This window comes from Diospyros lotus, chromosome 1, assembly GCF_014633365.1.
Source record: "Diospyros lotus cultivar Yz01 chromosome 1, ASM1463336v1, whole genome shotgun sequence".
NCBI classification, from domain to species: Eukaryota; Viridiplantae; Streptophyta; class Magnoliopsida; order Ericales; family Ebenaceae; genus Diospyros; species Diospyros lotus.
Genome location: NC_068338.1, coordinates 26,347,236 through 26,361,136, shown reverse-complemented (window position 1 = coordinate 26,361,136; position 13,901 = coordinate 26,347,236). Strand labels below are relative to the sequence as shown.

Below are 13,901 nucleotides of genomic sequence, written 5' to 3'. Positions count from 1 at the left end.
TCATCACCTAACCTCGCTTGTGGTGCATATGTACTAAAGATATTCATAGTCATTCTTCCTAGACTAATCTTCACCATAATAATCCTATCCCCCATTCTCTTTACATCCACTACCTCATCTATTAAGCTTTTATCCATAATAATCCCCACTCTATTTTTTGCTCGATCAGTTCTTGTGTACCATATTTTATATCCAGCTTCTGATAAGGTTTTTGCTTTTTTCCCTACCCATCTCGTCTCTTGAAGGCACATAATATTAATTTTCCTCCTAATCATCACATCCACCACTTCCATAGCTTTGCCTGTTAATGTTCCTATGTTCCATGACCCAATCCTTAATCTATGATTTTGTTTTTGGCCTTGACTTTGGATTTGATTTTGTTTTTGGCCTTGACTTTGAATTTGATTTTGTTTTTGATTTTGATTTTGTTTTTGGTTTTGGTTTTGATTTTGGTTTTGATTTTGATTTTGGACTAGCTTCTTTACCCACATCCGTCCAAGCAAATGCGGGAACCCTTGCTCATTTATCACTACATCCGGGCGCCGATGCAGCGGCCCTAGCTCACTTGTCACTACACGGGGGCAGTGTAGCGCGTCGCTATGAAGGGTTACGCCCACGCTCAAATGATTTTTCATAATTTGTCTAGAGTTCATGTTTTGGATCCGACTAAGTTTTACGTTGGCTGTCGGCTACCTAACACAACCCTCCTCCTTTATCTGGGTTTGGGACCGGCAGTGGATAACATCCCCAAATGCTGCAAGAAATTGCAAACTGGAATGCGCTTGGAGTGAGAAAACAAGCCTATCATTTAAAGAGAGGGGCATAGAAGGACTTGAAACACCCTCATATGCCCCCATCTCAGAGCTAGAAAGCCGAAGCACAAATTTATTTGTTGCTGGACTCACCAGAACCTCCCAATTATTAGGTCTCAAAGAAACAACAGATTCAGCATGTCCCCACACAAGCAACTATCATTTTCCTATAGCTGGCCCTGCACAGCGGAATTGGAAATGATGCGTGCATTAACATCGGCTCCAATTATCAAAGAGTCATTAAACATTAAACCCTCATCAGATGACCATGCAAACTCTAGAGACTGCAAATAATTTGAATTTGAGTTATCAGAACCTGAGGGAGATGAGGAGTCAGAAACACATTGAGTTGAAACTTTGTTGCATCCAAAAGATTGAAAGCAAGGCAACCGATGAGAAGGCAGCACCGGTTCTTCCAAAAACATTGATCTGAATAAACACAACCATTAATCTTAAAGTGCAGAACTTTCTTGATATTGTTCCAGTAAGATGTAGAAATCAAAACATTGCCACATCAAGCCTCCTTCTTCCGTGTATCTGAATCTGCAAAGATGATATCACTGCAGTGCTGGGCAATTAGACTGAAGAAATTGGAATTCCAGGAGATCAACAAAATCCCTTCACACTTCAACCAATCAAACCATTCAAAACTCATATATTCAGGAAACCACTCTCTTACAAACACAAACCATTGAGATAAATGAAGGGCACCCCCTCCATCATGCTTCTTTTGATATTTTCATCATTAAAAAGCAACATCATCTTACTCCCCGTCGATTTCGCTTGACATGAGAGAACACCTTGAATGAAAATTGATTTAATCAAGAATCACCTCCAAATCTTTCACATACCCAATTGTGCAATAATTCAACCAAGCCCTGTCTTCCTCTGCCAGTTGGTACACAATCTCAGAATTCTGAGATTTGACAACCTCTGCATATGATTTTAGCATCTCAGGCCTTCCGCCTACATACCGAACATCTGCGACTGCTTGCAACATGAGGTCATGGTTTTTTCTTTGGAAAATGCTATTGGTACATCATTGTGTACACCTTGGACTACACAATGATGTACCAATGTCTAAAATACCCTCGCCCAAGGTGGTGAGGCGCAATGAGGCGAGGGGTATTTATGTTATTTATGTGCCTTGTGTAGCCCAAGATGTACATAAATGATGTACAAATAGCATGACCCTTTTTCCTTACCCAATTATCTGCCCATACAACTTCTTCTTGAAGGCCGATATCTCTTCTGAGAGTAACTCCAAGATCTCCTACGAAATGCAGTAGACTTAGCCCAGTCATCAAAGATTCTCTTATCCTGCCATTAAGCTTGGGAATTGCAGCTCCAACCTCTTCCACAAAACTAAAACGAACAACAACATACTTAAGCTTACACCTAGTTCTGAAGTTTTGTAGTGTGTCAATATTGAGAATTCTTCCTCACTTAATAGAAGTACTGAAAAATGCCTGTCAACCAACAATAGAATGAAGTCAGTCAACAAAGGTCAAATCTGAGATTCCCCAGTCTCTCTCACCCAGAAATCTGCTCCTTCTCTGATTGTCTTGCCCCCTGAAAAATCTCAAAGCTGCCTCTTCCACCCCGGTGGATCCCATTCCTCATCAAACTCATGACACCACCCACCAGACATGAACACCCACAGCATCTCAACTCTTTCTTGTTCTTCCCCTTATAGGATGGTACTTGTTCTAGTTGTCCCTGGGCCTAGTTGGCTCCATAATCAATTTTAAGTCCAGCTGTTCATTCCTAACCTTATTTTTATCCAATTTCATCATTCCATGCATAATCATACCATACCAATCCAATCATGCATAATAATTCACAAATTATGGCATCCTTAATTTAGGGCAAACAGTATGGGTTGTTACATGTTGTCTTTGGTACTCTTCAAAATTTTAATTTGTCAATTTCAGTTGTATCTGAAGCTGGTTTTCTTATCTACATTTTAATTTTTTTAATTGTTCACATTTTATTTTTGTTTTATGACACTAACATTCTCAATTTCTATCACTTCTTGATTTAGACTTATTAAATCTATTTCGTTTCATGTCAGAGTTATGCCACTAGGAGCAATTAATAATTTTATGGGATTATCAAAAATAACAACAATTTTTTTTTTCATGTTAGTTCATCATCATTCAAGAAGTACCTTTTTGGTATATATTGCTTCTTCTTGGTCCCTTTAGCGTGTTCTCTCTTCTGTAATAGATATTATATTTTCTCATTTGTAGCATGGAGGGAGTTCATCTTATATGAGAAGTATAAATGCAACTAATGTTTTTTCATGTTTCTTGTTTCCAAATTTAGCCACCATCAATAGTTTCAGATGAGATTTGTACCGCGTGTGATTTCAACCGGCCAGGCAGAACTTGTCTTCGGAAGCTTGAATGGGTATGGCGTGGAGAGACATACATGGCAAAGAGGAGGTCAATATCTATTCTTTTGTTGTTCTTAGGAGAACTTCATGAATGGTTATAGCTGATTATTAATTATGGACATGGATTTGAAACTTCCAGTGATTACTATCATTTGAAGAGGCAGATTGAATCTGAACTCATTGATAGTGGAGACAGTCAGCTATCAAAGTCTTTTCTCGACCTGCCTAAAGTGGAGCAGCTATTAAAACTGAAAGAGCGTCTGAGGAAGTACTGCCAGAAGGTATATTGATCACCATGTAGCATAGTCACAGATATTCAGGTAGAAATGGCAATGGAAAACCATCAGCAATATTTTAATTTACTTATTATATATCCTTTTTGCACATTATCTGACAGAAACATGCAATTTGATCTATTATATAGTTCTTTATACACAATTTCAGAATGAAAAAGATCAAGTTCCAGAACTATTTAATGCATACTCCTATTTGTTATCTATATATATGGATATTTTGACATATATTTCTGAATTCAATTATAATATTTTTCCTAGGTTAGAAGTTGTCAATTTATAGTTTGTATTGGCTATGCAATATATTATTCATCTTTAGAAATATTTCAAATCACTTTTAGGAGTTAAAAGTGTTGAACAGTTCCTATTTACAGGTGGTTCCTAACCTAAATAAAGGAGGGTTGTGCTAGGTAGCTGAAATTAGCATAACAAAACTCAATGTGTCAAATATCATGAATTCTAGACAAATGAATATGTAGGAGTCAAAGTCGTACAAGTAGCTAAAGTTATGGAATGTTGTCCTCAAATATAAGAAATACAAAATATATAGGACTTGGTTCTACAAGTTTGTGCTAAAATCTCACACGTTCCAACGTGGATTAGGTCCTCAGAAGTTTGCATGCTCCCAAATTCATCTAATCTAAGGCAAATGTTTATTTATGTAAATTCTTACAACCTATGTTGGATTGCCTCAATTAGGCATATAAGCGAGTCCTTGACAAGCCAGTCACTGAGCTTAGAGAAGCTGGGATCTGCATGAGGGAAAACCCTTTCTATGTTGACACTGTCAGAAGGTAAGAAGCTTTCATTTTATCCAATTTTTTTCCCTCACCTTACAATTGTGAACTCGCTGTTCTGTGCAATATTACAAAAAATTTAGATAGGTGCAATGTCAACCTGGCTAGGAATTTTTATGCCAAGTTGGACAAATAATTATTCTTCTTTCTTGTTTAAGCTTTCGAGATAGAAGGTATGAGTACAAAGGACTCAATAAGATTTGGAAGGGAAAGTTATCAGAAGCAAAAGCTAGTGGAAATCCTATAAAGATACAAGAGGCACAAGTATGATTGCTAGTTTTTTTTTTTTCTGGTTTCTTTTCTGTTCCTCCTTTTTGTGCATTCTGAGTTCAGTAAAAATGTGATTGTTTCTGTACCCTCCTTTAGTCAGTAATCACTGTCCTTGGATCAATGTTTGCAGGATATGGTAGTCCTCTATGATTCATTACAACTGGCTCATAAGTGTATCCTGAATTCCTTCTATGGATATGTAATGCGGAAGTGAGTGTTTCTAATTAGTTCTATAATTCTGCTCATGATTTTGGTTCTGTATAGCTTTTTTATGCTTTGTTATCATCTGTTAATTATGCTACATGGTTCTGTTCCAGGGGTGCAAGATGGTACTCTATGGAAATGGCTGGAGTTGTTACCTATACTGGGGCAAAGATCATCCAAAATGCTCGTTTGCTTGTTGAGAAAATTGGACGACCACTTGAATTAGACACAGACGGTATCTGGTGTGCTTTACCTGGATCGTTCCCAGAGAACTTCACCTTTAAAATGAAGTATGTCTTTTCATTTCCCAAATCACTTTACATTTGTTTCCTTGTTATCTGAAAATTTCTTGTTCTTTAAAGAGAGTGTTATGGTGTTACTGATGCACAATTGCAAATGTCACTTTGATATGAAAGAATTTAACCATACGCCTTCTTTGCATGATATTGGTGAAGATAATGACTATATTTGTGTAATTACATTTCAGAGACTCACAGAAGAAGCTTACAATTTCATATCCTTGCGTTATGCTTAATGTTGATGTTGCAAGGAACAACACAAATGATCAGTACCAGGTTATATGAATTTGAAGTTTCTTTTTTGTGGATTTCTGATTCTCCTACCTTCATACTGCATTAAGGACTGTGTGCTTGAGCTGTACCTTTTCACAGTTAATCACTTTCAGAAACATTCTGCATATATGTGTATACATCAACTGATTAACTACAATCTCTTGCAGACACTCAAAGATCCTATTAATAAAATATATACAACTCATAGTGAATGCTCAATTGAATTTGAAGTGGATGGCCCTTATAAGGTAAATGAAGTGGCCTTAAACTTACTTTGAAAAGTGACTTATTGGATTTTAGCTTTCATCTATTTATGTATATTTTTTTTCTTGCCTTTAAATTGCTTATTTGGATCCATTCTGGCTTGTAGGCAATGATTCTTCCAGCTTCTAAGGAAGAAGGAATTTTAATCAAGAAGCGGTATGCTGTTTTTAATGATGATGGAACCCTTGCAGAGCTTAAAGGTTTTGAGATCAAGCGCAGAGGTGAACTGAAGCTTATCAAAGTTTTCCAGGTATTTCCATTTCTTATAAAATTACCTTATTTAACACTTACACTATGACATGCATTTGAGGAATTCTTTACTAATGGTACATGTCCGTCGATTTTGTTCATTCAGTTTGATTAAACATTGATCAAACTGCTAAACTAAGCTGCTTGATATAAAAATTCTTTTCATGGATACTTGACCTGATGTAACACTACACAAATTATACCAAGGGAGGCTTGGAATTCTGAAGCATAACCTAACAGTGCTTCTCCTTTTCTTATTTCTTTAAAGATATGAGTTGTCAACTTTGCAGGGTAGCAATGAAGTTCTAATCTGTTTGTACAATCAACAATCAACAATCAGACACCTTAATCCCACTAGGTGGGGTTGGCTACATGAATCTAGACTTCTGACCATCTCTATTCATGGTCGTATCTTCTATAAGGCCATTATATCATGTCATGTCTAAGGGTTTCTCACCAAGTTTTCATTGGTCTTCATCTCCCCCCTTTATTACAAATTTCTCCATTATATCCACTCCCCTGACAAATGATTCTATCAATCTTCTTCTTACAGTCCTTATATCATCTAGATACAGAAGTGTGGCAATTTCTCTTTCACTTCAATGCCATACAAGGTTGAATTAGTTTTAATTAAAATCGGTGGATGTAGTGATGGAGATTAAAAAGAAAAAAACTGTACTTAAAGATCTAGGAAATGTATTTGTCGAGTAATTATGTTTCGACTTTTACTTTGTTTTCTAATTTGATATTTTACTCATTTCTTATTTTTGTAATTAGTTTGTGCTTATTCATGTACACATATGTAGAGTGAGGGGACCAGATTTTGACCTTGATTGAAAAAGACTGCATATTTTTTTATTCTTCTCTGTCTCCTATTGCCAACTCTTTCTTGCATCCGTTTCTCTGCTTTCTTATTTTTATTCTCTCTCATTTTTCTTCTTTCTTTTTTCTTGTTCTTCATCAAGTAGTCTGCCAATATTTATCCTATGAATGTGCTGATGTCAAATGTCAGCTTAATTCTCTTTTAGACTGTTGGAAAAGTAAAATACAGAATGGATTTAAAAGGTATATGCTAACAAAAAGGGTTCTCAAAATTACCATAGGTCCACTTGAATGATAGGTGCTGAAACTATCATTTTAATGGTTCTTACTATCTAAGCACCATGTGTAATGGAATGTTTTAATTAAGTAGTCGCCCATTCAGTAAAACCTGGATGATCTTCACTTCAGTGTGCATTCATCAGTCTTCTTTAATAGACTTTATTTGATTCTCAAGCCAAATAAAAAAAAAAAAAAAAAAAGAGGTTTGGTACTTATGACTGAATATGAGGAGGAAATTCAGAAGATTTGTCTCCCCAAAAGTTTGTTGAACGAAATTGTTTGCTATAGTGTGGAAAATGTACATAACTGGAATATATTGCTATCTTATGGTTAATGCCTGCCCTACAGTGTTTTCAGATATTTTCTGTTCTGACATTGTCACGATCCGATCTGCGGTGTCCTTGGCTAATATTGTACACAATGTTCAAGATTCTTACCATCAAGTTTGAAATACTTATTTATCTCAGGCTGAGCTTTTTGACAAATTCCTTCATGGGTCAACCTTAGAGGAATGCTACTCTGTTGTTGCTTCTGTTGCAGACCGCTGGCTTGATCTTCTCGATGTATGTAAAACAAACTTGTTTATACAGCTAAAACTTTTAATAAATCTGCCTAGCTATTTATATACTTGGTTTTGGAAAACGTTAGTGATTGCATTTTAATCTGTCAGAATCAAGGAAAAGATATTGCGGACAGTGAGTTGCTTGATTATATATCAGAATCAAGTACAATGAGCAAGTCCTTAGCAGAATATGGTGAGCAAAAGTCATGTGCGGTAACCACTGCCAGGCGTCTTGCTGATTTTCTAGGTGATACAATGGTTAAAGATAAAGGACTGCGTTGCCAATATATAGTTGCTTGTGAACCAAAGGTAACTTTTTCTCACCAACTTAAGTGATACAGGAAATTGTGGTTTTTTTAGGATGTCTACTTTCTCTCATTCCTTTGTTCACTTTTCTTTGGTGAAATTTCTTTCTGCTGTCATTCTGAATTCAAGTGAGCCTCATATATGATTAAAACAACACAAGAAAGAAACAAATGAACTTTGTCTAAAAGTTTTAAACTAGATGGGTTTTGCTCATCTTTAAGTTACTTTGACATAGTGATGAGTTCCATTATAGCTGTATGCTGATGTTGGTTTGGTTTGTATACTCTCTGCATCTTTGTCCTTGCCCACAGCAACATAACCTAGCCTTGTTTACTACTACTGATTTGCCTGTAGGCTATGTCAATCTACATAGCTTTTGTTATATGGCCTGGAGAGTAAATTGGTTTTAACTTGGCATTAGGATAATTATTGCTGTACCTACTGGTGTCCATGTTTCTGAAACAAATAGTTCCTTTTTTGATGGGTACAAGTAGAAGTACATTCTAAATATCAATCAATTACACAACAATCTAACCGTGGAATTATCGAAGTACAAATTATCAAATCAAATTACAACAAATACAAATCAATTCAAATAAAAGGAAACCAACAATAACTTTGAATTTTCTTGATTCCCATCCAGATAAGAAGCTTCATAAATTGGGCTATTTTATAGCATGTCTCTTTAAAGTGAAAGTTTTTTCCTTTCCATTCACTCGGATCTCTTCCCTTTCATCGATTTTGTATCATTAATGATGAAATCATTACACATAGTATGCCTGGCCCATCAGCGTATCTTTTTGTTTTGCGCCTCGTAACTCTTCCTCAGCCAGACTTGGCATAATTAAACTCAAGAAAGTCTCTAACAAATATAAATAAAATAGAGCGTATATAAAAAACCTTCATGTAAGTTGGCGAGAACCATGCGAATCAAGTAGTGTAGTGATTCTTGTGGTTCTCACAAAGACCAAACATAACATATATGGTTAAAATTGAAATTTTTTTACCTTAACTTAAGAGAAGAAAAAAGACTTCTTTTTTTCATTGTACAATGAACTATTTTAAAAATCATAGGGTTCTTTTTTTTATTCATCAAAACTATTTATAAAAAAATTAGGTAAAATAACTTCGACCTTATTGTCACGATCCTAAGGGTACTATTGTAATTAGACTAAGGATGAATAAGCCTATTGTACTAAAGCAGTTACAGCTTAAGTAGTTTGTACCTATTTGGTTATGTCATAACAACCGAGGGAAGAAACCTATAAAAGGCCATATGCATGAGGATGGGAATCATGAATGAGAATACTGATTCTTTCCCTCTTAACTTCTTTTCCCTCCCTTTCTCTCTCTCTTGAATTCTCCCTCCTTTCAAATTCTGCCCCCAAACTCTCTATCTGTTCTATAATTCCAGAATTGGCCTAGCCTCAGATCCGAGGCTTGACACTTGTCAACTGATTTGGTCCCTCACATTTCCTTTATTTATACTCAGATCAGCAAATTAGTCAGCATCTAATCACGTACTCCAAATGTCATACTCTTAAGGTTTTTAAGTCCTAATTAAATTAAGTTGACAGGGTCTTTCCTATAAATCGGTTTATGTAAAATGTGGTCATCCAACCATATCTTTTGTCCACCTCCTAACTCTTTATGAATAATAGTTCCCCTTGCAAATACAACAATTTCAAGTCTTAATCCCAGTAGGTAGAGCTAGTTGCATAAATTCTAGATTTCTAGTCATAAATATCCATAACCATATCTTTTGTTCTGTAAGGCCATTATATCTTATTTCATGTTTTAAGGGTTCCTCACCAAGTTTTCTTTGGTCTTCCTCTCTTCTTTGCTACATATTTTATCAATTTCATTCACTTGTCTTTCAAGTGCATCTATTGGTCTTCATCTCACATATCCAAGTCATCTTAATCATGACTACCTGAAAGATATGTGCCACTTCAATCGTATTACTCATTATTTCATTTCATATTTTTGTCTCTTATTGTATGGATGCACAACCACCGTACCATTCTCATCGTGGCTACCCTCTTATTTTTCACTTCTATGTTTAACTACCACATGTGATCCTGAGGTTCCTAGTTCCACCTTTCCAAGTCCATGCTCCGTCTTCCATGTTTCCAAAATCTTTTTATTTTGTTGTGTGGCCAAAGAACACTTTTCTGGATTTTGGAGAGAGTTTTTTTTCTTTTCTTTTTTTTTTTTTGGGGGGGGGGGGGAGGGGACAGGTGCCCATATGTAGTTTCTTATAAAATGCTCAAAGTTCGATGGCTAAAAGGCAAGCTTGGGAAACTTTTTTCCTTGAGGGGTGTGGGTGAGTGTAGATTTTTTTTTTTTTTTTGGGGGGGGGGGGGGGGGGAGATGTCCCCTAGTTCTGCCTGTGCTTGGTACTTCCATCAGTTATTCCATAGCAAGATATTTCAAAACCAAACATGAGCCTGCCTAATGTTTATGTCCTGCCTCCTAGTTCTTCATCTTCTTCTAGACAAATATGATTAACCTATAAATTAAAGCCATGTAAAAGTGGTTGATCTTTTCATTCTTACCCTCTGAATTTGTTTCCTTGGGAGCTCTGTTTGCTTGATAAGTTCTTATGTTTTATTCTATTTTTGCTTCATATTCTTTTCTGTTTATGTGCAATGGATCAGTCCTGGAAGTAGACTAAGCATAAAATTTATGACTTTTGAAGAGAGAAGCTTGTGCTAGGCTTGAAGATATTCTTATGATGCACTTATGAATATTGCCAAGAAACTAATAGAACCTGAATCTTAGTATGCTTTTGCTTGACCTTTTAGGTTGTCTTTTTTCAGTAATGTCCTTATGTTTATCAATTATGTTATCACACATTTTCATTGTGCATCACCAGTTGGCATTCCTTCTTTTGTTTTTAAGTTCTTTTGACAATCAAGTTGGTTGAATCTCAATGTAATCAGGGAACACCAGTAAGCGAGCGTGCTGTTCCCGTTGCAATATTTGAGACTGATTCTGGTAAAGTTTTTAATTGAGTTCCTTAAACAACACTCTTGGTTTCTATATTCAAAGTAGAACAAGTAGCTATACATATTTGTGTCTATAATATGCTCTTTGCAGAAATTATGAAATTCTACATACGGAAGTGGTGCAAGATTTCATCAGATGTTGGTATCCGTTCTATAATTGATTGGTCCTACTACAGGCAACGACTTAGTTCAGCAATTCAAAAAATTATTACAATCCCTGCTGCAATGCAGAAGGTGCTGATACTTTTGCTTTATTTTAAGTTATCTATATGTTTTCATGTCTAAAAATTGGGCTCCTTTAGGTTGCAAATCCTGTACCTAGGGTAGTCCATCCTGATTGGTTGCATAAGAAGGTTCGTGAGAAAGAGGACAAGTTTCGCCAACGAAAACTGGTTGATATCTTCAGCTCATTGAAGAGCAATGGTTCTGTTAAAATGAATAGTGATGCTGTCACCATCGATCTAATAACAGATGAAATTGTTGAGGATTTGGAAGACCTTGCAAACAGAGGCAGAACTTCTGCTGTAGGACATAGGCATGTTATCCGTTCTTTTGAAGTCAACAATGAACAGTGTGTGGTTAAGAGGAATGGCAAAGTATATCCTCCAGAGAAACAAAATGATGATGCTGGAAGTATGTGTCAAGTGCTGTCACCACTACAACAGAAAACCATGAATATAGAAGATATTGACATAAATGTGGATTACCAAGGATGGCTTGAAATAAGGAAGAGAAAGTGGAGAGATACCCGTGAAAAAAGGAAGAGTCAAAGGTATTGTATCCTCTAGACCTATATAAAAATGCATTATTTGGTGATCTTGATTCTTTTCTTTGAAGAAATTGTTGAAATCATGGCTAAGAATGCTTGGGGCCTATTCAGTTGTAGAAAACATTTTTTAATTTTTCAACTCCGATTTTACAATTAAACATTCCCTAACATTTTGTGATGTCTTTGATTAAATCCTCTCTATGTATATACGTATGTATATATGCATATATGTGCATATATCTAAGAGAAGAATAAGAGCATGAGAGATTTGCATGGTTCAACGTAAGCCAACATCCACGAGATGGAGGGTGTCAAATCCACTAAGATGGAATGGTTTCTTTAAAATGAGTAGCCAGTAATCTCCCTTTTAACTCTCTCTCTCTCAATACTTCATACATACAGAAGTAATCTCTCTATATATAAGAGAGAAAGACAAAACCCTAATCTCACTAAGAGATAACGGTCCCAAATAGCAATATGGGCTTTGGGCTATGGAATTAGAGGCATAACCCAACACATTTTATGTTCCAAAAACAACTTGCATCCATTCCCAGAAAATTTAGAAAACATCTTTTTGATGTTTTCCAATTCATAGTATAAAGTTGAAATTAGAAAATTGAATTTTTGTTTTTTTATTGGAGATTCGATCATTCAATAGAAAATTGGAGTTAAAAATTAGAAAATATTTTCTGCAATTGAACAGGCCCTTACATATTTCCTGATTTTCTTGCTTTGTTACGTCTTCATGAATTTTATGCTCTTGTTAGCTGCTTTGGAGCAGAAAAGAGTATACTCAGACTGTCAAGGGTTAACAATAGATATTACTACTGTTACAGGAATAGGGACTATGATGCCATTGGATTTAATTCAATTAAACATACTGCACAAGAAAAAAACTGGTCTGTTTGTTATTGTCTTGTCAGAAAATCTTGACACTCCAAATGGTGTGGAGCTAGAGGGGTAATAGATTCCAGACCTCTGGAGATTTAGATACACCTTTTTACAACTGCACTATTAGTTGCCTTTGTCTTTTTCTGTTTCTGTTCTAATGCATGGCTGTTACTGATAAAGTGTATTTAGTATTTACATTACCAGAAGAAACTGCTCAATCATTGAACTGCAAATTGATATCTTTACATATTCCACATCTTGTTCGCTTCTGATAAGTGTGGCTATTGTATGCCTCTCATGAAGTGATACTTTGCTTGGGTATCAACCTCCTGGCATGGGAAGGCTGTTCATGTTTATAAAAGTATTTACAGACAGCCTAAGAAGAATTTTTCAAGTGCCAAATATAAAATTTCTGTTTCTATTTTTTTCTTTCAAATGGAAGCAAGTCCCATTGTGGTGTTTCAAGGTCTCTGAAAATTGGAACTTGCATGTGAGTGACACCAAATGCATCTGATAATACAGAATCATGTTCCTTGTACTCTTGTTCTACAATTATTTCTGTGCTTGTGTGGGTAAAAAATTGGACATTAGCCTCATTTACAGATAGATTGATGTCTTAATTTCTGGCTGTAATTAATTGGCAGGTTGGATAATCTGAAGACATTAAAACAAAGTCATGGTGTTTTTGAGATGCCGGATGGTAAGTTAAATCAAAAGAAAACTAAGGGAAAGACTGGGGTCAATTCATATTTTGAGAGGCATGAATTAGCTCTTACGCGCTGTCCCTGGCAGGTGATACAGTTTCTATGAATTAATGAGAATGTACATGGAGTTGATGCTATTATGTGTTCTAAATTCAAAATTTTCTAATTCAGATAATTCAACTTGTACCGAGTTCACAACATGGCCGATTTTTTGCCTGGGTTGTTGTAGAAGGAGTAATGAGTAAAGTCACTGTAAACATTCCTAGGGTTTTCTACCTCAACTCAAAAGCTCCTATAACAGAAGAATTTCCTGGAAGGTGCGTCAACAAGATTCTTCCTCATGGAGGCCATAGCTATAACCTAATTGAGGTACATGTATTATTCTCATACTTGTACTGGGTTCTGCTAGTTGCTCAAATGAAAGACTTCTGAGGTCTTAACTACACTTACCGTGTTCATTTAAACAGGTCATAATTGATGAAGATCAATTTAAGGCAGAAAGCAAGAAACTTGCAGCTCATCTTGCAGATCCAGAAGTTGAGGTCAGCATACTCAACCTGGGGTGTCAGCACACCCGTGAAAACACGTAATTACTGGAAAAAAAATACTATATAGACATTAATGAGTATAATATTTCTCTTACTCTCAGAGTTTGGGTGTTATGGATCCATTTTCTCCCTGTTGTGAAAGATAAGTTT

At 35.9% G+C, this 13,901-nt stretch overlaps 1 protein-coding gene across 4 annotated transcripts in view; it reads left to right on the top strand.

The window, feature by feature from the left end:
* LOC127800417 (DNA polymerase epsilon catalytic subunit A-like) overlaps positions 1-13,901 on the top strand; it is a 68,456-nt gene that overhangs the window by 31,065 nt on the left and 23,490 nt on the right. For all 4 annotated transcript variants that reach the window (XM_052335020.1, XM_052335011.1, XM_052335028.1 and 1 more), the window contains 17 exons: positions 3,141-3,259; positions 3,350-3,491; positions 4,203-4,297; positions 4,459-4,564; positions 4,701-4,780; positions 4,888-5,064; positions 5,262-5,349; positions 5,514-5,594; positions 5,717-5,860; positions 7,428-7,523; positions 7,631-7,831; positions 10,774-10,828; positions 10,931-11,073; positions 11,142-11,611; positions 13,144-13,291; positions 13,375-13,572; positions 13,671-13,745. In XM_052335020.1, the coding sequence (XP_052190980.1) occupies positions 3,141-3,259; positions 3,350-3,491; positions 4,203-4,297; positions 4,459-4,564; positions 4,701-4,780; positions 4,888-5,064; positions 5,262-5,349; positions 5,514-5,594; positions 5,717-5,860; positions 7,428-7,523; positions 7,631-7,831; positions 10,774-10,828; positions 10,931-11,073; positions 11,142-11,611; positions 13,144-13,291; positions 13,375-13,572; positions 13,671-13,745 (2,418 nt within the window). The remainder of the gene's footprint in view (positions 1-3,140; positions 3,260-3,349; positions 3,492-4,202; positions 4,298-4,458; positions 4,565-4,700; positions 4,781-4,887; positions 5,065-5,261; positions 5,350-5,513; positions 5,595-5,716; positions 5,861-7,427; positions 7,524-7,630; positions 7,832-10,773; positions 10,829-10,930; positions 11,074-11,141; positions 11,612-13,143; positions 13,292-13,374; positions 13,573-13,670; positions 13,746-13,901) is intronic.